Source organism: Schistocerca serialis, chromosome 7, assembly GCF_023864345.2.
Source record: "Schistocerca serialis cubense isolate TAMUIC-IGC-003099 chromosome 7, iqSchSeri2.2, whole genome shotgun sequence".
NCBI lineage: Eukaryota > Metazoa > Arthropoda > Insecta > Orthoptera > Acrididae > Schistocerca > Schistocerca serialis.
Genome location: NC_064644.1, coordinates 563,662,809 through 563,688,630, shown reverse-complemented (window position 1 = coordinate 563,688,630; position 25,822 = coordinate 563,662,809). Strand labels below are relative to the sequence as shown.

The window sequence follows — 25,822 nt, the reverse complement described above, 5'->3', positions numbered from 1 at the left end:
CAAGTGGTATGGCGCTTACTTCGGTTGTAACACACGAAACATTCACTAGGTATACAATTAAACAGATTTATTTGCAACATAAGATATAACTTCACAGACTTGGTATTAACATAATAAGTAACTTCTGGGGAAAAATGAAACACACAGAAACTTTATTGACTGAGTACATGCTCAAGTAAACTAAGTTCCAAAAATAATTCACAAGATAAATCCATTAGAGTCTGTATGAATCAGATTTGTTATGACGACACCAAGTCAGACACTTTCCGAGTATTTGAGATTTAGCAGAATTAAAATACCAAATCCTCTCCACTCGGCAGTCTCCTGTTGGCAAACTCCCCCTTAACGGTGACATTGTCCAGACAAGATCTTCCCAATAAGGCTGACTGCACTGGAACTGCTGGCTGCTATTGTGGTACAGGCCTAAAGTCATCTTGCAGAGTGACACTTTTGTTTGATTGGCTCAAACTTAGTTTCAGTAGCAGTAGGAAACAGTTCAGCCTGTGCACGCCAATCAGGGCTGCACATGCGACTTGGAGCTACTGCTGGCTTGACCAGTGGTGTCGCTCTCTGTTGAGCTGCTAGTAAGGTGTCCACTTTGATTGTCCATCTTGCGCAGACTGGAGTACTGCATCTGTGACGTATATTGTGCACGTATCAGGTGGTGCCTGTTGCCACAGCAACGTGAACCCTTAATTTTTTATTTTTAGTGACTGACCAGCTATGTGTGTGTGACTCAGATTCAAATTGATGCTGACTGAACATACAGCACGTGCTATATAACTTACTTGTTACAAATATATGACACAGGCCTGTTTTGCTCAGAGATATTGTGTGTGTTTGTTTCTGAGCAAAGTAGGCTTATGTCATATCTTTGTGTCAAGATCTTGGTAACAAGTAACAGTTGTGTAGCACTTGCTGGATGCTGGCAATTTTTCATTATCAGAGAGTATATCCATACATATTGTGTAAAAGTGAGTAGTGGGGTACCAACTGACCATCGCAGTGGAAGCAAACGGATGAATACTAACAACAGAAGCTGTCCGTACTGTCACAGTAAGTACAAAACAGAACTTTGGACCCAAATCGACAGATAAACAACACTTATGGCAATGCATTAAAGCATGTTCCATCTTCTTGACACAGAGCCACAGCACCCAGGTTATGCTTGAAATAGCTATGTAACTTCTGAAAAACCATATGAAGGTGAACCTGAAAAGGTTCAAAAACCAGTTCAAGGAATGAATAAATAATGATTTAAAAAAAGTGTCTGCTTGCAGTTTTATGTATTCACATCAAATAGTCGGGTTCTAAAACATGCAGAAGCCTACTTCTGGGCATTCCACTATTGTCACAAATGGCACACTGACAAGAGCTTAATTTAGGAACTGCAAGCAGTCAGTGCATGAATCGGCCAGTTTTCGTCAATGGGAAATGTCTGCAGCGATGCTGGGTTTCCTTAAATAGCTGTTCTCCAGGAAAAGATGTGCTGATCCCTAGTAACTCTTGACTGGATGTAGGAGTGGTCTTGTGATGCAGCCAATGACCACTTTCTGTTGCCTGCAAAGGTACCTGGTGGTCTATAGCTCTCGTTTCACCACCTGGCAGTCTGGAGGCACACTATTCATATCCACATTCTGTGTAATCATAATGTCAGTTTTTGTTGAATTTTGTGTTAGAAACTGTAAAAACTGAGTCCTACTGTGATTTAGCGTCAATTTATTTTCTACAAGCCACGAATTTATATACTGAACTGTGTTATTTGATACTGTGTCTCTATTGCACATAACATCCTTCTCTACCAAGCTGGTGTTATCAGCAAACAGAAATATTTTAAAATCAACTGTAATATTAGAAGGCGTGCCATTTATATAAATAAGAAATAGGGGCTCAGCAGCCCCAGCACTGGTCCATGGTGGCACCATCCACTTAACTCTGCTCCATGGGGACTGCACATTGTAGCCATTCTCAGTCCTGTGGAGAATGACCTTCTGCCTTCTGTTCTTAAGGGAAAATGTGAACCAATTGTGAGATACGTCCCTTATTCCAAAATGGTCCAATTTCTGCAATAATTACTTGTGGTCAGCACACGTCTCCTCCGTAGAGTGGCACTATGTACCGGTGCATCTGGAACTCTTTAGACAGGGAGTTTGCAACCCGATGCAACAATCTCTTTTATTTAATCCATCCAGTGCTCCACAATATCATTTTCAGTCATTAAGCCACTTCTAAAACCAAACTGTACATTTGACAGCAAATTGTGTGAATTGAAAAGCTCAATTACATTTGTATATACAGCATTTTCATTAACTTCACTGATGGGATAGAAATAAGTCTAAAATTTTCTACGTGACCCTGTTCTCCTTTTTTATGAAGTGGCTTTACTATTGAGTACTTTAATTGGTCAGGAAACTGACTATTCAAAAAGGAAAATTTAGAGATATTGCTAAATACTGGGCTAATATTTGCAGAAAAATACTTAAGTATTCTGCTAGATGCACCATCATATCTACTAGAGTCCTTAGTCCTTAGTGATTTAATTATTGATTGTATCTCCCCCATGTCAGTATTGTGGAGGAGTATTTCATATAACGGCCTCGGAAAGCTTTTTCCTAAAACCGTCTCCTCCGTAGAGTGGCACTATGTACCGGTGCATCTGGAACTCTTTAGACAGGGAGTTTGCAACCCGATGCAACAATCTGTGATATCACTGGCATGCATGCTACCTTCTGCTATGGACAGGCCTCATCTCGTGCCTGCTTGAAGTATAATGGGCCATGCTGTGTGACAGGGCATTGCTGTAGGAGTGCAAACCCTCTGAGTTTGCCTCGAGACGAGCAGTCTTTTTGGGTCCGTTACGAGGCAGTAGGTCATTGTATGACCAAAAGTAGTTGATTGTAACATATTTAATGGTATACGAGGTCATTCAGGATTAATATCACGTTGTTTTTGAGATAATTCTACATGTGAAAATAAACCAGAAAAGTCCTCGAAGACGTGTCCAATCTTCGCTCGTTACAGTACTGGAATAGGTAGAAGTCTACACACATCCATGAATGAGTATGAAGACAAGTTTGAATATTACCTACTGAAACGCTGTGTAGGTGTTGTGGTGGGCATAATAATGGTGGGACAGATGATTGATCCATTCTACGAGAGGTGTGGGGGTTCTTCAACAGATGACAGCACAGTGACATAACGCTGGAGCGACAACTGCGAGCGTACCCAGTATGCAACTGTGGATTGGATCAGTGAAAAATCATTAGGCCTTGTGCATGCCATGCTTGAGTGTTGTTTAACTGAGCAAGTCCATGAATACCAACATGACGCCACCTACGCAGATATGTTATTTGTGTATGGGAACTTTAATGGCAGAGCCTATGCAGCTATGACAGAATACCGGAAATGTTTCCTTGATTGATGAACCCCCTGTCGCAGGATATTTCCCAGGGTTTTTCAAACATTATATGAATCCAGAATACTAACCAGTACAAGTAATATCAGAATGTGAGGCTGTCCAGTCAGTTGAGGGAAGGGAAGGGAAGACATTATTGAAATGGTACAATGCAGTCATGCTACCAATACATGGCTCATTAACTGTTAGCTGTATCTTCCACAGACACAAGTGTGGCATACATTATATTTTGTGGGCTTGTCCCATTCCGTGTCAACGCATGCAACCTCTGCATCCAGGTAATTTAGTAAACATGAAAATTTTGTGAACGGTTGGCTGTACACAGAGACGTCATGCAGTACACTTTATTTACATATGAGGCGACATTTATACACAAAGTAACATGAACACCCACAGTTCTCGTACATGAGCAGTGGAGAACCCACATGACACTAGTGAAACAAGATTCCAAGTTAGGATCTCAGTGAATGTGTGGTGTGGTGGTTGTTATTGTTGAGGTCTTCAGTCCAGAGACTGGTTTGATGCAGATCTCCCTGCTACTCTATCCTGCGCAAGCTTCTTCATCTCCCAGTACCTACTGCAACCTACATCCTTCTGAATCTGTTCAGTGTATTCATCTCTTGGTCTTCCTCAACGATTTTTACCCTCCACACAGCCCTCCAATACTATTGGTGATCCCTTGATGCCTCAGAATATGCCCCACCAACTCATCCCTTCTTCTAGTCAAGTTGTGCCACAAATTTCTCTTCTCTCCAGTTCTATTCAATACCTCCTCATTAATTATGTGATCTACCCATCTAATTTTCAGCATTCTTCTGTAGCACCATATTTCGAAAGCTTCTATTCTCTTCTTGTCGAAACTATTTATCGTCCACGTTTCACTTCCATACATGGCTACACTCCATACAAGTACTTGCAGAAACGACTTCCTGACACTTAAATCTATACTCGATGTTAACAAATTTCTCTTCTTCAGAAACACTTTCCTTGCCATTACCAGTCTACATTTGTATCCTCTCTACTTCGACCATCATCAGTTATTTTTCACCCCAAATAGCAAAACTCCTTTACTACTTTAAGTGTCTCATTTCCTAATCTAATTCCCGCAGCATCACCCGATTTAATTCGACTAAATTCTATTATCCTCGTTTTGCTTTTGTTGATGTTCATCTTATATCCTCCTTTCAAGACACTTTCCAATCCGTTCAGCTGCTCTTCCAGGTCCTTTGCTGTATCTGACAGAATTTCAATGTCATCGGCGAACCTCAAAGTTTTCATTTCTTCTCCATGGATTTTAGTACCTACTCCGAGTTTTTCTCTTGTTTCCTTTACTGCTTGCTCCATATACAGATTGAATAACATTGGGGAGAGGCTACAACCCTTTCTCACTCCCTTCCCAACCACTGCTTAGCTTTCATGTCCCTCGACTCTTATGACTGCTATCCGATTTCTGTACCAATTGTAAATAGCCCTTCGCTCCCTGTATTTTACCCCTACCACCTTCAGAATATGAAAGAGAGTATTCCAGTCAACATTGTCAAAAGCTTTCTCTAAGTCTACAAATGCTAGAAACGTAGGTTTGCCTTTCCTCAATCAATTTTCCAAGATAAGTCATAGGGTCAGTATTGCCTCACGTGTTCCAACATTTCTACGGAATTCAATCTGATCTTTCCCGAGGTCGGCCTCTACCAGTTTTTCCATTCGTCTGTAAAGAATATGTGTTAGTATTTGGCTGCCGCGACTTATTAAACTGATAGTTTGGTAATTTTCACATCTTTCAGCACTTGCTTTCTTTGGGATTGGAATTATTATATTCTTCTTGAAGTCTGAGGGTATTTCGCCTGTCTCATATATCTTGCTCACTTGATGGTAGAGTTTTGTTGGGCCTGGCTCTCCCAAGCTTTCAGTAGTTCTAATGGAATGTTATCTACTCCCGAGGCCTTGTTTCGACTTAGGTCTTTCAGTGCTCTGTCAAGTTCTTCACGCAGTATCCTATCTCCCATATCATCTTCATCTACATCCTCTTCCATTTCCATTATATTGTCCTCAAGTACATCACCCTTTTATAGACCCTCTGCTCCTTCCACCTTTCTGCTTTCCCTTCTTTGCTTAGAACTGGGTTTCCATCTGAGCTCTTGATATTCATACAAGCGGTTCTCTTTATTCCAAAAGTCTCTATAATTTTCCTGTAGACAGTATCTATCTTACCCTTAGTGATATATGCCTCTACGTCCTTAGATTTGTCCTCTAGCCATCCCTGCTTAGCCGTTTTGCACTTCCTGGCGATCTCATTTTTGAGACATTTGTATTCCTTTTTGCCTGCTTCATTTACTCCATTTTTATATTTTCTCCTTTCATCAATTAAATTCAATATATCTTCTGTTACCCAAGGATTTCTACTAGCCCTTGTTATTTTACCTACTTGATCCTCTGCTGCCTTCACTATTTCAACCCTCAAAGCTACCCATTCTTCTACTGTATATCTTTCCCCCATTCCTGTCAGTCGTTCCCTAATGCTCTCCCTGAAACCGTGTTCAACCTCTGGTTCTGTCAGTTTATCCAGGTCCCATCTCCTTAAATTCCCACCTTTTTGCAGTTTCTTCAGTTTTAATCTACAGTTCATAACCGATAGATTGTGGCCAGAGTCCAGATCTGCCCCTGGAAATGTCTTACAATTTAAAGCCTGGTTCCTAAATCTCTTTCTTACCATTATATAATGTATCTGAAACCTTCCAGCATCTCCTGGCCTCTTCCATGTATACAACCTTCTTTCATGATTCTGAAACCAAGTGTTAGCTATGGTCAAATCATGCTCTGTGCAAAATTCTACCAGGTGGTGTCCTCTTTCATTTCTTAGCCCCATTCTATATTCACCTACTACTTCTCCTTCTCTGCCTTTTCCTATTATCGAATTCCAGTCACCCATGACTATTAAATGTTTGTCTCCCTTCACTATCTGAATAATATCTTTTATCTCATCATACATTTCATCAATCTCTTTGTCAACTGCGGAGCTAGTTGCCATTTAAACTTGTACTGCTGTGGTAGGCATGGGCTTCGTATCTATCTTCGCCACAATAATGCGTTCATTATGCTAGTTGTAGTAGCTTACCCGCATTCCTATTTCCCTATTCATTAATAAACCTACTCCTGCATTACCCCTATTTGATTCACCTGACCAGAAATCTTGTTCCTCCCGCCACTGAAGTTCACTAATTCCCACTATATCTAACTTTAACCTTTCCATTTCCCTTTTTAAATTTTCTAACGTACCTGCCTGAGTAAGGGATCTGACATTCCATGCTCCGATCCATAGAACACCAGTTTTATTTCTCCTGATAACAACGTCCTCCTGGGTAATCCCTGCCTGGAGATCCGAATGGGGGACCATTTATCTCTGGAATATTTTACCCAAGAGGACGCCATCATCATTTAACCATACAGTAAAGCTGCATTCCCCTTGGAAAAATAATGGCTGTAGTTTCCCCTTGCTTTCAGCCGTTCGCAGTACCAGCTCAGCAAGGCCGTTTTGGTTAGTGTTACAAGGCCAGATCAGTCCATCATCCAGACCGTTGCCCCTGCTGAAAAGGCAGCTGCCCCTCTTCAGGAACCACACATTTGTCTGGCCTCTCAACAGATACCCCTCCGTTGTGGTTGCACCTACGGTACGGCTATCTGTATCGCTGAGGCGCGCAAGCCTCCCCACCAATGACAAGGTCCATGGTTCGGGGGGGGGGGGGGGGGCGGTGTATGATTGATGATCATCTGGTGATAGGCCCTGAGTTCCTACTAAATCACATGATAACTGCAGCATATCATATGCACATTTCCTGATACAAGACCTACCTTCACATCTGGAAGACGTCACTTTAAAGCAACGATGCAAATGTACCTGCAACATAATGGATCACTGATTCACTGTACCAGACAGGTACCCCAGTATCTGAATAACACACTTCCTCAATGGTGGATTGGACGTGATGGTCCCATTAACTGGCCTGCCAGACCATCAAACCTAACCCCATTAGACTTCCATTATGGGTCTCATTAAAGGGGGATTTGTACGTTACGTAGGTGAATACGTGTGAAGAACTTGTCGCTCGGATCACCCATGCTGTTGCCCATATTAAAGCCTGTTGAGATGATGATTGATGTGCAACACAACACACCCTCCAATACGTTGACAAGTGCATTCATAAGGGTGTGGAACTTCTTTGAACACCTCTTGTAGGATGGATTCAGTCATTTGTCCTGCCATTATTCTGTCCATCACAGTGCGTACGCAGCAAATCAGTCATTAATATTCACGTTTGTCATCATAGTCATTCATGGATGTGTGTGATCTTCAACCATCTCCAATTCCGTAATGTCTGAAGTAATGACATATGTTCATAGGAATTTTTCAATTTGCCTCAAGTAGAATTACCTCACAAGTTACATGATATTCCCCCTGTATCACCCTCTACGTTAAGCTTCATGAACCAAAAAATAAATAGGAAAAGGGAACATATGATGTGTAAAATTATTGGAATTTGTGAAACACTACCACGTACCGCCACTACTGAACAGTCCACAAGCCATATTGTTCCATTAGGAATTGGAAACGTAGTACACTCTTCTGAACTTCATGAACTGCAATTTTAATTTATTACACAGCCGCATGGAAAAAGCAATTCCCATGGCCAGAAGAGGATTGAGAAAGAGGTATCTGATTTAAAAAAAGGTATGCAATATTTGGATTAAAAGCTGCCTTCATTGCTATTAATCCTTTTGTTATTAATGAAGGAATAAATAGCAACCAAGACTTGTTTTAATTCAAATTTTCTACATATTGTGGCTGTACCAGGCAGCCTAATGGAGTGGAAAACATTTTACAAACAATACACAAGTCATCCCCCCCATGAACCATGGACCTTGCCGTTGGTGGGGAGGCTTGCGTGCCTCAGCGATACATATAGCCGTACCGTAGGTTCAACCACAGCAGAGGGGTACCTGTTGAGAGGCCAGACAAACATGTGGTTTCTGAAGAGGGGCAGCAGCCTTTTCAGTACTTGCAGGGGCAACAGTCTGGATGATTGACTGATCTGGCCTTGCAACACTAACCAAAACGGCCTTGCTGTGCTGGTACTGCGAACGGCTGAAAGCAAGGGGAAACTACAGCCATTATTTTTCCCAAAGGCATGCAGCTTTACTGTATGGTTAAATGATGATGGCGTCCTCTTGGGTAAAATATTCCGGAGGTAAAATAGTCCCCCATTCAGATCTCCAGGTGGGGACTACTCAAGAGGACGCTGTTATCAGGAGAAAGAAAACTGGTGTTCTATGGATAGGAACATTGAATGTCAGATCCCTTAATCAGGCAGGTAGGTTAGAAAATTTAAAAAGGGAAATAGAATAGTAGGAATTAGTAAAATTAGGTGGAAGGAGGAACAAGACTTTTGGTCAGGTGAATACAGGGTTATAAATACAAAATCAAATAGGGGTAATGTAGGAGTAGCTTTAATAGTGAATAAAAAAAATAGGAATGTGGGTAAGCTACTACAAACAGCATAGTGAACGCACTGTTGTGGCCAAGATAGACACGAAACCCATGCTTACTACAGTAGTACAAGTTTATATGCCAACTAGCTCTGCAGATGATGCAGAAATTGATGAAATGTATGATGAGATAAAAGAAATTATTCAGATAGTGAAGGGAGACAACAATATAATAGTCGTGGGTAACTGGAATTCGGTAGTAGGGAAGGGAGAGAAGGAAACGTAGTAGGTGAATATGGATTGGGGGTAAGAAATGAAAGAGGAAGCCGCCTGGTAGAATTTTGCACAGAGCATGGTTTGACCATAGCTAACACTTAGTTCCAGAATCATGAAAGAAGGTTGTATACATGGAAGAGGCCAGGAGATGCTGGAAGGTTTCAGATAGATTATATAATGGTAAGAAAGAGATTTAGGAACCAGGCTTTAAATTGTAAGACATTTCCAGGGGCAGATCTGGACTCTGGCCACAATCTATCGGTTATGAACTGTAGATTAAAACTGAAGAAACTGCAAAAAGGTGGGAATTTAAGGAGATGGGACCTGGATAAACTGACTAAACCAGAGGTTGTTCAGAGTTTCAGGAAGAGCATAAGGGAACAATTGACAGGAATGGGGGAAATAAATACAGCAGAAGAAGAATGGGTAGTTTTGGGGATGAAGGCAGCAGAGGATCAAGTAGGTAAAAAGACGAGGGCTAGTAGAAATCCTTGGGTAACAGAAGATATATTGAATTTAATTGATGAAAGGAGAAAATATAAAAATGGAGTAAATGAAGCAGGCAAAAAGGAATACAAACGTCTCAAAAATAATATCAACAGGAAATGCAAAATGGCTAAGCAGGGATGGCTGGAGGACAAATCTCACTAGGGGTAAGATAGATACTGCCTACAAGAAAATTAAAGAGACCTTTGGAGAAAAGAGAACCACTTTTATGAATATCAAGAATTCAGATGGAAACCCAGTTCTGAGCAAAGAAGGGAAAACAGAAAGGTGGAAGGAGTATGTAGAAGGTCTATACAAGAGCGATGTACTTGAGGATAATATTATCAAAATCGAAGAGGATGTAGATGAAGATGAAATGGAAGACATGATACTCCATGAAGAGTTTGACAGAGCACTGAAAGACCTAAGTTGAAACAAGGCCCGGGAGTAGACAATATTCCATTAGAACTACTGACAGCCTTGGGAGAGCCAGTCCTGACAAAACTCTTCCATCTGGTGAGCAAGACGCATGAGACAGGCGAAATACCCTCAAACTTCAAGAAGAATATAATAATTCCAATCCCAAAGAAAGCAGGGGTTGACAGATGTGAAAATTACCAAACTATCAGTTTAATAAGTCATGACTGCAAAATACTAAGGCGAATTCTTTACAGACAAATGGAAAAGCTAGTAGAAGCCGACCTCGGGGAAGATCGGTTTGGATTCCGTAGAAATATTGGAACACGTGAGGCAATACTGACCCTATGACTTATATTAGAAGATAGATTAAGGAAAGGCAAACCTACATTTGTAGACTTAGAGAAAGCTTTTGACAATGTTGACTGGAATACTCTCTTTCAAATTCTGAAGGTGGCAGGGGTAAAATACAGGGAGCGAAAGGCTATTTACAATTTGTACAGAAACCAGATGGCAGTTATAAGAGTCGAGGGACATAAAAGCTAAGCAGTGGTTGGGAAGGGAGTGAGAAAGGGTTGTAGCCTCTCCCCGATGTTATTCAGTCTGTATATTGAGCAAGCAGTGAAGGAAATAAAAGAAAAATTCAGAGTAGGTATTAAAATCCATGGAGAAGAAATAAAAACTTTGAGGTTCACTGATGACATTGTAATTCTATTAGAGACAGCAAAGGACTTGGAAGAGCAGTTGAACGGAATGTATAGTATCTTGGAAGGAGGATATAAGATGAACATCAACAAAAGCTAAACGAGGATAATGGAATGTAGTCAAATTAAGTTGGGTGATGCTGAGGGAATTGAATTAGGAAATGAGACACTTAAAGTAGTAAAGGAGTTTTGCTGTTTGGGCAGCAAAATAACTGATGATGGTTGAAGTAGAGAGGATATAAAATGTAGACTGGCAATGGCAAGGAAAGCATTTCTGAAGAAGAAAAATTTGTTAACATCGAGTATAGATTAAGTGTCAGGAAGTCGTTTCTGAAAGTATTTGTAGGGAGTGTAGCCATGTATGGAAATGAAACATGGACGATAAATAGTTTTGACAAGAAGAGAATAGAAGCTTTCGAAATGTGGTGCTACAGAAGAATGCTGAAGATTAGATGGGTAGATCACATTACTAATGAGGAAGTATTGTAATGGATTGGGGAGAAGAGAAGTTTGTGGCACAACTTGACAAGAAGAAGGGATCGGTTGGTAGGACATGTTCTGAGGCATCAAGGAATCACCAATTTAGTATTTGAGGGCAGTGTGGAGGGAAAAAATCGTTGAGGTAGAACAAGAGATGAATACACTAAGCAGATTCAGAAAGATGTAGGTTGCAGTAGGTATTGGGAGATGAAGAAGCTTGCACAGGATAGAGTAGCATGGAGAGCTGCATCAAACCAGTCTCAGGACTGAAGACCACAACGACAACATACAAGTCATTTTATGTCACTCATATTAGATGGAAAGCTGCCAGCAGCAGTTGTATCAGAATTGTACAATCCTAATTTTCTTGTTCAGTACGCACAGAGGCATGGATCATGCACTGTAAATAATTATGTAGCGTAATATCCAAAGCCCATTTATTCTGTGGGAGCCCTCTCAATTTGTGTGTGTGACACAATAACAAATTAATTGCAGAATATATTAAAATCTGTATGTTTTCATAACTTAGGGTAAATGAAAAATAGTTCTGAATAGCACAAGGCAACAACTGTCAAAGTCTATTATATTGTTATCACAGCTAAGCTACACAGAACATACCAGTGGTGCAGTAAAACTTGCACCACCTGCAGGTATTAAGCTACTAGGCGATGGAGAATAAAATGAGGGTTGATGCTGTGAGTGTAAGAGAATGCAATGGCATAGCCTACTTGATCTAATGATATAAAAGTATCATACTGAACTAACTTTCATAGAGGGCCTTGGAAGTCCGATATCATAAATAAATTTTTGCAGTAGTTTATTTTTATTTGTACACATACACCTTCAAATACTTCCTTCTGAAGCTGTGACTTGGCTGATCTATCAAGGTTATCCTTAGGCATTTCATAGCCCAGTTCAATAAGTGAAAGATTAGTCCTACAAATGATAATACTCAACCACACTAAGCTTGTATCATGGACAAATATGCATACAAGGAGAGGACACCTATCCATCATTGCCGAATTCGTCCAAATTCGTGGTACATCTTGGGCGAGGTGAGACATAAAAGTGCCCCAAGTGGGAACTTCAGATGGCCAACTGTTTAGGAAATAAAAGGATTTTGATATGGATCTGTCACCCTGTGCACCTTATCAATTGTCACTGTGATACTGTGTTCAGGAAGTGATGTTTGGTTAAGCAGTAAGAGAACGGATTCATATTGAAAGGGTTGTCAGTTCGACTCTGGCCAGTGGCAAGTATTTTTGTGGTCCTTGGCAGCACTTACATTTCTGACGTCACAATTAACTGCACCATCATATAGGTTATTTTGCATTTCTGTTTGCACAACATCAGCATGGGACGTCAGTCTTTAAAAAAAGCACATTATCTTGCAAACTTGGAGTTGTGAACAGTCCATAAGGTGCAAACATGAATAATCATATACAGTGAGTTTAGTTTGACCTCGGTGGTGCTGTCGGCACAAACACCCCTGACAATGCCGGCCTGAACGACAGGCAGGTGTATAGAGGTCGCTACCAGACAACAGATCACCACCATCATACATTCAGGTTCCGTGTACATACTGTGCTGCTGATTGTATACTGTGCTATGAGTACTGGACTCTTGCTCGTGGATACTTGCTGTGGTCATGGTGATTTTCATGCTTATTATGACGGTGCTTTGAACAGGTATCGCTGTTTGTGTTGTGAACTTTGCCATTGTCATATCCATTAATTGTCAGACAATGTCTTGTCTTGTATTGATTTACAATAGTTAAGGGACAACACTAGCCAGGTAACTCGTTCACCTACTTGCTCTTGATCAGGTAATCTTAATATTGCGAGATTAGTGTGTGAATATTCTCGGAATTATCGCAATCATTGCAGACAAAACAACTGTACCTCCGAACAATGGGGGAAAATACTGTGGAAAGATCGAAAATGTCGGACAAAAGTGAAAATCATAACATGCCTCGAACATTGGTAGATAAAGAAAAGGAGCCAGAAGATAATAGCCTCCACAGCGATGCATCAGAGCGACGATTGAAGACTGTGCTGGATTTATGTGTACAGCATTTGACCGAAGAGGATCTGCCCACAGTAGGAAGTTCCACAGTAATAACCAAAGAACACATTCAAATGGCAAATAAAATACACCGGAAAATACTAGACATTTTGTCAGAATATACATTCTTGTGCGATCAAGAGTTGATTCGATGCGACGACATTTCCAAAGAATGTGAATATGCAGATATGAAGGGTGGCATTACATCAGGTGATGACTACGAATCCAATCTTAAAAAATGAAAGAAGATCCAGAATCTGTTCCACTGGATTACAAAATAATGATCTTGCAAAAACATATCCAAAGTGGAAGTTGAAGAGTCTGCAAACAGAAGGTGCATCTCGCTTGAAGCATATGCAGGATTTGAAAATTTGGGAAGAACATATTAAACAGGGTGAAACTCGGAACAACAAATATCACATAATTTATTCCTGGTCATATGATCACTTCGTAGAAGCGTGGAGCTGTAACCAACAAGTCACTACTAGAAACTTGCAACAATGGGCATTTGCTGCTGTGATGCAGTTTCCAGATAGGAAATTGAAAGCTTCAGCAACTTGGGTCAAGGGGTTTAAACAAAGACATAAAATTGAACAGAGAAAGGTTACAAAATTTGTATCGGGAAGAGAGAGTGCTACTATTGAGGAAACACCTGCTGTGGCAGAGAATTTTCGTCACCAGACTCGAGCTCTTATCCCCAACTACAACAACTTTGTTATCTACACCGATCAGACAGGTAAACCAGATGTTTTCTTTGTCTATGTTGATATACGTACACTCTGCACTGTTATGTATAATAGGTTTACATTTGTATCTTCTGTTTCCAGGCTGCCAGCATCAGTCGACATATGACCGAACCCTAGAACACCAAGTGTCAAAAGAGGTGTGTGTGAAATGAAAGGATATGAACAAAGTAACACACTCCTATACAGCACTACTATTACCACATGTTTACATTGGCTACAGGAGAGTACTGGCCCTTTTGGACTGAGTATTAAAAAATTAGTAGGTGTGTATGCAGCAAAATATACGAATGTTATAATCACTTCTTCAAAATCCGGTAAACTGACAACAGACTTGCACAAAAAATATTCAACTGATGTGATGAAGCCCTACATAGAAGAGAATAAATGTCTTGACTTGTGGGAAGAACAAAGAAGTCCACAAATCTACAACGAACTGTTCCAAGATGAAGACAGATTGCCAACGTGCAGTACCAAAGCAATTCCCCCCAAATGTACGCCACTAGTGCAACCCTGCAATGTATATTTTTATCATCAGGTAAAAAAATCTAATAAAAAAAATATCAAAACTGCACTTACCTCATTGACGAAGAAGAAGAAATCACATCCTGAGAATCTTGCATCAAACTACATTCCATTATACATCACCAGCTATCCTCGGACGTATTCAATGACATACTGCATTATGTGTGGTTCACTGCTGGACTGTGCAATGAAAGAAGCTGTTTTCAGAATGTCACTCAAGTTTGTTTTTCAATGGAGACATTAAAAAAAAACCATGTCACTGTTAAAAGGCAGTGTTTATGATGTGCACAACAGGTGGTCAAAATTATTGCTTCCTTTTTTTTTTTAATATCACCCCAGTACATGTAATTGATCAAATGCAAAAGAATGGAAGTAACGATTTACATACAAGACATTTCTGTGTACGTGTCAACCACAATTCCTTTTTAAATTTTTGCAGTCCAGCATTTCATCTTATGCCTATACTTTTTGTGTTTATATGAATTAATAAAATAACATATATGATGTGGTTAATTATGATGTTACTAGTGTACACATTGCCAAGGAGCACAAAAATATTTGCCACTGGGCGGAGTCAAACCTGCAATCCTTTCAATGTGAATCTGATCTCTTACCGCTGAGCTGAACACCACTTCCTAAACACAGTGTCACAGGGACAATTGATAAGGCACACATGTTGATAGATCTGTGTCAAAATTCCTTTTATTTCCTAAATTCTTGGCCATCTGGAATTTCCACTTGGGGCACTTTCATATCTCACCACACCCTACACGTACCATGAATGTGGACAAATTCAGGAATGACTAGTAGGCGTCCTCTCCTTGTCAGCTGTTGTGACTCACAAACCTTCTTTCCAAAAGTTTACCATATTGAGAGAAGCTTTGAAAGAAAAATATTTAATTTTATATTGATAAGTAGATATAACTTCCCACTGATTAGTTCAGGTATTAAGTTGTTGACAGGAATGTAAACAAGAATGGAATTATTGCTAAGCTCTCGGACAAAGCCTTCCTCAGAGAAAACTGATGAAAACACAAAAAAATGTGTGTGCACAACTACCACTACCACTACACACACATGACAACCTCTGCCATAAGCCTCCCCCAAAGAGCCACAATCAAAGATGACATCACTGAGTCATTCACTAAGCTTAAAAATACTTATTACATGATAGTCATCACTCAAAGAAATCTATACTAGTTCTGATATTTCCTTCTCATGACTACTTCCAGCATCATCATCTTAACTCTCTCCATTAAATTCTTAGCTTGCACCTTATGATCTGTACTGGCAGACTGGTTCAGAACTTGTTAGTACACCTGTATGCTTCTGCCCACAGTCTCCAACGTACTGGAGCAATTGGAGGTATCTAGACTTGCAGCGTCTCTTGTATCTTTTCACTGGTTAGAAAGACTTGACTATAGTCCTGTCATCTGATCTAGCCCTGCTGCAAACTGCAGCACAAAACTGTGCTAAATGTATTTATGCTACTGGAAAATAAGCTCAAAATTTAAATATTAACTCCTCTCTTGTTCCAGAGTTGTGTAGTATTTCAGTACGACTCAATAAATGCTAAAAAGTATATTTTTGAGGAAATGCATTTTTTTATATTTCATACTGAAATATTAACAGTATTAGGAAAGGATAGATTGCTACTCACCAAAATATGACACTCTGAGTCACAGACAGGCACAATAAAAGGCTTTTACATATATGGTTTCAGCCAAAATCTTCTTCCGAAAAGAGAAATGCACACACATTCACAAGAGCAGTCACACCTCACACACATAAGACTGCTACCACCATCCATATTGCAACACACACGTGTTGAACAGAGAGAATAATCCAGAGCTAGGCAGGGTTGAAGTGTGGAGAGGAGGTTATGGGAGGGCAATAGGAATTGGCACTGCCCAGCGGAGCACGCAGGGACTAGAGGTACCATCACTGGTACAGCATCAGAAGGCTGTGAAGGTGGAGAAGGGAAATGGGGAGCAGGAAGGAGATAATCGGAGAAGGGGAAAAGATTGGTGGATGGGTTGGAAGAGAGCAGCACACACTGAGGGCAAGGGAAGGTGAATTGTGAGGAGATGATAGGACAGAGAAGGCAGAAACACTTGGGTATAGGGTATGGGGACAGTAGGTTACTGTAGGTTGAGGCCAGAATGGTTTTTGGAGCAGGGAATGTGTTATAAGGACAACACTCATCTGCACAGTTCAGAAAAGCTGGTGGTATAGGGGAAGATCCAGATGGCCTGGGTTGTGAAGCACCCACTGAAATAAAATATGTTATGAGTAGCTGTATGTTGTGCAACAGGGTGGTCCACTTTGCTCTTGGCCACACTTTATCCAGTGTCCATTCATCCTGGTGGACAGCTAGTTAGTAGTTACACCAATAGAGGAAGCTGAACAGTGATTGCAGCAGAGCTGCTATATAGTATGGTTGCTTTTAGAAGTGGCCTGGTCTCTGATGGGGTAGGATAAGCCATGACAGGACTGGAATAGGAAGTACTGGGTGGGAGGATTGGGCAGGTCTTGCACCTGGGTCTTCCACAGAGTATGATCCTTTTGACAAAGGGTTGGTGTTAGGGATGGACTAGGATGTGGTGCACATGCGCAAATGCGACCCACACACAAGACTGGAGTCTCAGGCAGCAGGTTAGACCGTGGGCAGGGATGAGCGCAGGAGGGGGGAGTTGCGGAAAAGGAGAGAAAGAAAAAGGCTGGGTGTGGTGGTGGAATGACGACTGTGTAGTGCTGGAATGGGAACAGGGAAGGGGCTGGATGGGTGAGGACAATGACTAACAAAGGTTGAGGCCAGGAGGGTTATGGGGGCATAGGATGTATTGCAGGGAAAGTTCACATCTGTGCAATTCAGAAAATCTGGTGTTGGTAGGAAGGATCCATATGGCACAGCTGTGAAGCAGTCATTGAAGTGAAGAATGTCATGTTTGGCAGCATGCTCAGCAACAGGGTGGTCCTCTTGTTTCTTGGCCACAGTTCGTTGGTGGCCATTCATGCAGACAGACAGCTTGTTGGTTGTCATGCCTACATAGAATGCATCACAGTGGTTCCAGTTTAGCTTGTAAATCACATGACTGATTTCACAGGTAGCCCTGCCTTTGATGGGATAGGTGGTGTTAGTGACTGGACTGGAGTAGGTGGTGGTGGTGGTGGTGGTGGGAGGATGTATGGGACAGGTCTTGCATCTAGGTCTATTACAGGGATATGAGCCATGAGGTAAGGGACTGGGAGCAGGGGTTGTGTAAGGATGGACTAGTATACTGTGTAGTTTTGGTGGACGGCGGAATACCACTGTGGGAGGGGTAGGAAGGATATTGGGTTGGACATTTCTCACTTCAGGGCATGACGAGAGGTAATCAAAACCCTGGCAGAGAATGTAATTCAGTTGCTCCAGTCCTGGGTAGTACTGAGTTATGAGGGGAATGCTCCTCTGTCACCAGATGGTGGGACTTCGGAAGATGGTGGGAGATTGGAAAGATAAGGCACAGGAGATTTGTTTGTGTACAAGGTTGGGAGGATAGTTACGGTCAGTGAAGGCTTCAGTGAGACCCTTGGTATATTTTGAGAGCGACTGCTCGTCACTGCCGATGCAACGATGACAGGTAGCTAGGCTGTACAGAAGGGACTTTTTGGTATGGAATAGATGGCAGCTATCGAAGTGGAGGTATTGCTGGTGGTTGGTAGGTTTGATATGTATGAGGTACTGATTTAGCTGTCTTTGAGGTGGAGATCAACATCTAGGAAGGTGATTTGTTGGGTTGAGTAGGACCAAATGAATCAAATGGGGGAGAGGTTCTGGAGGAATGTGGGTAGGGTGCCCTCACCTTTGATCCAGATAGCAAAGATGTCACAATGAATCTGAACCAGGTGAGGGGTTTAGTATTCTGGGTTTCTAGGTAGGATTCCTCTAGATGGCCCATGGATAGGTCGGCATAGGATAAAAGTGGTATTCCTGATTTAGGGTGTTGCTCAGAGCATTAGAAGAATATATGGAATGGCACATAAAATCTCTTTTCAGGCTAATTTTGGTGGTGGTGGTGACTGTCTGTGAAGACTTTAGTATGAGCTTCAGCACACTGGTTAACAGATTGCTAGTCACCATAGATGTGCCATCTGTGGGTGACCAGACTATATGGGAGAGAATACGTAGTGTGGAAGGGGTAGCAGCTATCAATATGCAGGTACTATTGATGATTTATGGGCTTATTACAGAGGTTTACAGGGAACCATCAAAGAGTTGGAGGTCAGTGTCCAGAAAGGAACATACTGGCGTGAGGAAGAGAAAGAAGCTGTGGAGGGATGAGGATAGTGTGTGTCTTGATGCTGAGTGCAAATGATAGTGCAAACGATAAAGATATCATCAGTGAACCTGAATCAGAAAAGGGTTTCAATGTTTTGTATGCATAGATAGGTTTACTTTAGATGGCTCATAAACAGGTTGGCACAGGAGGATGTAACTTAGGTGCTTATGGCTATATTACAGATTTGTTTCTGTTCCTTCCCTTCATAGGAGAAGTATTTGTAAATAAGGATGTAGTTAGTCAGTTTTGTAAGAAATGAGATGGTGGGTTTGTAACCGATAAAGAATGTGGAAATGTTAGTGTTCAATGGTGAAAAGACCTTGAACATAGGGGATGTTGGCGTGTAGGGAGGTGATGTGAACAGTGATGAGTAGGGATCCTGGTTATAAGGGCTGGGGATGGTTGAGATAGTGGAGGAAGTGCTTTGTGTTTTTGATAAGGGAGGCTAGAATGCAGGAAATGTGTTTGAGGTGTTGGTGAATGAGAACTAAGATTCTTAGGGTGATGAGCACCAAACTAGTATAAATTACGCTTGCAGTAACTCTTACTCCTTTAGTCTGAACTGCTTTAGTAAACTACTTCTGTATTAATATACCGGTTATCTTTTTAGTATTTTGGAGAGCTCAATTTCTTATTACTAAAGAAGTCATTTCTGCACACTGCTGGCATGTGCATTACATTCCCTCTTAGAAGATACTGATTGTCGGTAGACATTATTGCATCACCTTTTGCATAATTTACGTTCATCGCTACAGTTTTAGAAGCTAGCAAGGATTATTAAATTGAATTATTAAAACTGAAAAAATCTAAATGCTAGTGTACTAATTAATGATAAGACCTGTGTATTGTGAAAAAGAAACATGCTATTAATGGATGAATCTATTGTTAACCCCACCATCTATAGCTATAACATCCATTGTTGGTTGGTGACATGCATTAATTTAAGTGACAGCTTGAGATACGAGCTAGCAGCAACATGGTGATAGCCAAGAAATGTTCAAAAAACATACTAGAAAATGAAAAAGAGCAGTTTGCTGAAATAGTGAAAAAGTACATAACTACTATTGAATCTAAAAAGCATGATGTCAACATGCTAATAAGGAAAAAGGACGCTTGGGAAAAAGTACATGTTGAATACAGTGCAGCTTATACACAAAGATCACTAGATTAGCTTAAAGTAATTTGGAAGAACATGAAAGCAAAAGCAAAGAATATGAAAGCTAAATGTAATTGAGAACAATTTCAAACTGGTGGTGGAGTAGGTGAGATGAAGATTTATGATATAAGCCAAATTGTTGTTGATATAATCCCATAAGTTTTCAAGGGCATAGCTGTAGTCAACAACAATGACACATCTGAAGATAGTGTGATACTTTCAAGCAACTATGATGATGATAACTGTTTTGAAAGGAACAATGAAACTGCTGAAGGTGGAACTTTATCCCATAGTCATGAATCTCAGCCTGCAATCTCTGGTGGGAGCTTATCAGAAGATGCATCGAGCACAAGAGGCAGAGAACATGCAGTTGTAATGAAGAACTGAGAGTTGCTGAAAAAAGCAGATGAGCTTCATTCCTCAAAAATGCATTTAATACGAGATTTTACTAACAGAAGGACAGAGAAATCATGGCAGAAGAGCATAACTTTAAAATGGAAATTATGAAAAAGTTCAAGAACGTAATGGAGCAAACTTTAGGTTCCATTTCTTCAGCCAATGTGCTGAGTAATTTGGGTTTTTGTGAATGAATACAAAAATATTCATGTGTATAAGAAATAATGGAAATATTGTATGACTTTGTATACTCAATTAAGAAATAAAGTGTGAAGGTTAATCACCTATATAAAAAAATAAAAATTAAAAAAAACATAACTGTAAAGTTACACATAAATAAAATGAGTCACTTTTCACTGCAGTAGTGACAATCCGGTGGCAGGTACAATGTGATGTGATTCACCTCCGCAGCATCAGGGTGAAACACATCTCTAACTTCTGTTCCAAAGCTGTGGAGAACTGCAGTAGCCACAATAGCATTCCAACACTTGTTTGGTTTAAATCACATTGTTTTAGTGATAATTTGAAAACATTTCTTCCAAACACCGAACACTCGCTCTTCTGCACACCTGGTAGCAGTATGGGCTCTATTGTAGCACCATTCAGCTCCTGTGTGAGCTCGGAACACAGGCATCATAAGATGTTTGGAGAGAGCATGTCTACTATCTCCAACGAGCAACCCGTCGTATTGTCCATTTTCAAATTTTCCAGCAACTCTACTATTGTCCCAAATGCAAGCATCATGCATGGAACCCAGCTAACGGCTTACCATGTTCAAAGCGTCACATTGGCATCACAGATAACATATGTATTGATAGAAAAGAAATTCTTGTGATTTCTATATAATTCTTCTTGTACTCCAGAAGGGCAAAGTATGGGTATGTGTACACATTCTATGGTTCCTATGACATTTGGCAATCCACTAGTTTGATCGAAATCCCTTTTGTTCTTTGATTTATTTTCTTGGCTCTGTGGCACGCACACATACAGTGGCTTTAAGGCAATTTAACTATTTATCACACTGTTAGAAGCCCTTCCAGCAGAAGTATGATGGATATTAATGAGATACCCTGCTACGATTTGGTAAATACCTGTATGAAAGATTTGCAATCCACAAAGGTGTTGCAGCCTAGGAGACAAAGCACAGTTCACGACAGAATTATGCTGCAGTAACGGCTCCAGCATAACAAGTAGCAACTCAAAAGATTCCTTACAAAACCCAAACCACTCTTTGAAATCACCATCACTGTACATCGCAGATGGGTCTATTCTTTCCATCACAACCCTCATTCATGGGATGTTCACCTCTTTCTCCATCTCCATATATTCTTCATAGTCCAGGTAATCCATAGAATTCAACACTTAAAACACAGAAGTCAAAGATCGCACTTTGCTGTCTTACTTTACTCCTACAACTACCTAGGAGTAAATTTTGGCCTTATTTCCTCCTCAAGTTACTAATGTAGTAGCATGCTCTTCAATGGTGCTCTCCACCAGTAATGGAGTAAATCAATTTACTTCAGAAGTAAACGAAAATTTTCTCCTGGGAGTAATTTGCTCCTTTAGTTCAGTACTACCGACATCATGTGTTGTATAGTCATGCCCACACCGTGGCGCCTGCAGCTGCGTGGCCGCGGTCTTTACGTCATACAGCCAACGGCCAGCATGCCCCACTTACGCGCAACTCTGCACAGCTGTACAGCGCACGCGCGGGCCTCACACACTGAGTGCCTCCGCAGTGCCATGGCAACCTCAGCCACTGTCCTCCCGAGAGATAGTTACGTGAGGCCGCGCCACCAATCATAAGAGGACACGACAAGCGGACTCGGTTACGGCGGGCATATTCCTCCGCCACTCGCCCTATATAGCCGCAGTCTCATGTTGGGCTACCTACTTGCTATGTAGACATCACACCCAGGAATGACGCTACACTGTGCTACGACTGTTTATGATACCGGACTTGGACTCTGCAGCCCAGTCACTGCTCTTGATCAAGTGCCAAGTTGTGTTAGTATTGTGGAACTGTTGGTAATAAACAGAATTTGGAACTCACACCAATCGTTATTTGTGGTTTCTCCAATTACGGGTACAACAGACTGTCACCAATTTCCTCTCTCTTAGTACTTACTACTTTACTTTCACTTAATCCTGGGTGGTGGTCGCCACCCTTACTATGGGAGTACAGTAACCAACTACAATGAGGCATCCAGGATGGTTAGATATATGGAGGGACAAGGATTTGAGGGGGAATCTCTGGTAGGGGCCAGAGGATGTTAGTAGAAACTGGAAGCTATGTTGGAAACCAGGAAAGAGATCACTGTCTCAGGACTTATAGCTGGAGGAGTCAGACAGGTGATGGACACCTTCTGTGAAGTAATTGCCAAGTTTGTCACAGCAGTAGTGGAGCCTTTGTCTACAGAGAGGATGATTGAATCAAGATTTGTCGTAATGATTCAAATGGATTTTCTTTCCTCTGTTGTGAGGTTTATGTTATTGAGAAGAAAGGGAGGCGGAATCTCTGTTAGAAGTAAGGAATTCCTGGAAGATAATGAGGGGTTGGTTATGTGGGAGAGGGAGCAGGTCATAGTTGGACAAATGTGTGGATTGGAAAAGGCAATATACAGTGTTGAATTCTTGTTAACTACGGTCAGGCAGGTTAGCAGCAAAAAAGTGTTTCCACTGTAGGGATCAACAGAAGAAGAGCAGGTCACAGAAAAGTCCAGCATGAGTGAATGTGGGTGTGGGCTTGAAGCTGAGACATTTGGATAGGACTGAAACTTCTGCAGGTTTGAGGTTTTTGGTCAATAGATTTACAACAATAGTTTGCTTTTGTTTCAGTTCCTGTTTTTGAGGGATATTGGGGGGGAGGGGGGGGAGTTTTGAGTTTTGGAGGATGTGGCAGATGAAGAAGGGTCAGCAAGGCAGAGTCTGGTAGCTATAAGAGAATTCAGTGTGTGTGTGTGTGTGGGGGGGGGGGGGTTGGATACCGTAGTTTGTGTTGAGCAATGGTTTTCTGATGTAGGAGGTGGATGTTGGAAACTTTCAGAGAAGGTGTCTGGAATGTGGGGTAAGGGCTTTAACTTGGGACATGTAGCTAGTTGGGTCTGCACAAGACCTGTATTTTACAGAGGGAGCAGAGGAGGTTCCAAAATACCTGTGTCATGGAGATTTGTTTCCATAGTATTAGCTTGGTAAGGGATAGTGACTGGTGGAGTATGAAGATCCAGGTCATTGTGAAAGAGCTCAGATGGAAACCCATTTCTAACAAGGGAAACTTCCCATCGCACCCCCCTCAGATTTAGTTATAAGCTGGCACAGTGGATAGGCCTTGAAAAACTGAACACAGATCAATCGAGAAAACAGGAAGAAATTGTGTGGAACTATGAAAAAATAAGCAAAATGTAAAAACTGAGTAGTCCATATGCAAGATAAGCAACATCAAGGAGATGGTGAGCTTAGCAGCACCGTGGTCCCGTGGTTAGCGTGAGCAGCTGCGGAGTGAGAGGTCCTTGGTTCAAGTCTTCCCTCGAGTGAAATAATTTCTTTCTTTATTTTCACAAAGTTATGATCTGTCCGTTCGTTCATTGACGTCTCTGTTGACTGTAATAAGTTTAGTGTCTGTGTTTTGCGACCACACCGCAAAACCGTGCGATGAGTAGATGAAAGGACGTGTCTCTCCAATGAGAACCGAAAACATTTGATCGCAAGGTCATAGCTCAACCGATTCCTCCACAGGAAAACACGTCTGATATATTCTATACGAGACTGGTGACGGCATGTGCGTCACACGACAGGAAAACGTTGTCGACCCACCTAACTTGTACACTTGGTGAATGGGTAAAAAGATTCTTCTACCTTGCTCGATTTAGGTTTTCTTGTGGCTGTAATAATCACTCCGAAAAAAGTTATGAAAACATAAGAGTTTGTCACATAAACTGCAGCAAATGAATGCAACGGTTTCACAGTCACACAGTTTTCCTTGTGCTCTGTCAAAACATGTTTTTAACGTTTTCAAATTTTTCCACGTGTAGACCGCCAAATCCTGCATATGTCCAAGCAAATCTGAACATGTCCTGGAATTTTGGAGAGTGAAGTTGATTTTGTGTAAGCACCTGAACTTTGATAATTGTCTGAAAATAAAAAATTAAAATTTTCGCTGCAGGGAAGACTTGAACCAAGGACCTCTCGTTCCGCAGCTGCTCACGCTAACCACGGGACCATGACGTTCATGATCCAATATTCACATTTATATTGCATATGTTACACATGGACTACTCAGTTTGTATATTTTGCTTATTTTTTTCATAGTGCCACACAACTTCTTCCTGTTTTCGCTATTAATCTGTGTACAGTTTTTCAAGGCCTATCCACTGTGCCACCTTATAACTAAATCTGAGGGGTGTGCGATGGGGAGGTTCCCTTGTAAGCAAAGAAGGGAAAGCAGAAAGGTGGAAGGAGTATATAGCGGCCGATGTACTTGAGGACAATATTATGGAAATGCAAGAGGATGTAGATGTAGATGAAGATGAAATGGGATATATGATACTGTGTGAAGAGTTTAACAGAGAAAGCTTTTGACAATGTTGACTGGAATACTCTCTTTCATATTCTGAAGGTGGCAGGGGTAAAATACATGGAGCGAAGGGCTATTTACAATTTGTACAGAAACCAGATGGCAGTTATAAGAGTCGAGGGGCATGAAAGGTGAGCAGTGGTTGGGAGGGGAGTGAGACATGGTTGTAGTTTATCCCCTATGTTATTCAATCTGTATTTTGAACAAGCAGTAAAGGAAAAAAAAGAAAAATTCAGTGTAGGAATTAAAATCCATGGAGAAGAAGTAAAAACTTTTGAGGTTCGCCGATGACATTGTAATTCTGTCAGAGACAGCAAAGGACGTGGAAGAGCAGTTAAACAGAATGGACAGTGTCTTGAAAGGTGGATATAAGATGAACATCAACAAAAGCAAAACAAGGTTAATGAAATGTAGTCGAATTAAATCGAGTCATGCTGAGGGAATTAGATTAGGAAATGAGACAGTTAAAGTAGTAAATGAGTTTTGCTATTTGGGGGACAAAATAACTGATGATGTTTGAAGTAGAGAGGATATAAAATTTAGACTGGCAATGGCAAGGAAAGCATTTCGGAAGAAAAGAAATTTGTTAACATCGAGTATAGATTTAAGTGTCAGGAAGTCATTTCTGAAAGTATTTGTATGGAGTGTAGCTATGTATGGGAGTGAAATGTGGACGATAAATAGTTTTGACAAGAAGAGAATAGAAGCTTTCAAAATGTGGTGCTACAGAAGAATGCTGAAGATTAAACTGGTAGATAAGGAGGAGGTATTGAATAGAATTGGGGAG

At 41.0% G+C, this 25,822-nt stretch overlaps 2 protein-coding genes across 4 annotated transcripts in view; both read left to right on the top strand.

Annotated features, from left to right (window-relative positions):
• The window catches only part of LOC126412775 (protein broad-minded-like), a 273,178-nt gene that overhangs the window by 20,587 nt on the left and 226,769 nt on the right, over positions 1–25,822 (top strand). The gene's annotated exons all lie outside the window — the stretch shown is intronic.
• LOC126412776 (uncharacterized) lies at positions 11,493–14,941 on the top strand. The gene is made up of 2 exons (XM_050082546.1): positions 11,493–14,056; positions 14,148–14,941. The coding sequence occupies exons 1-2, from the start codon at positions 13,534–13,536 to the stop codon at positions 14,216–14,218; spliced, it is 594 nt and encodes a 197-aa protein (XP_049938503.1). The 5' UTR covers positions 11,493–13,533; the 3' UTR covers positions 14,219–14,941.

Coding starts and splice junctions, on each gene's coding strand:
- LOC126412776 (XM_050082546.1), top strand. CDS start 13,534: ATGACTACGAATCCAATCTTAAAAAATGAAAGAAGATCCAGAATCTGT. Junction 14,057..14,147: donor TATCTACACCGATCAGACAG/GTAAACCAGATG, acceptor TTCTGTTTCCAG/GCTGCCAGCATCAGTCGACA.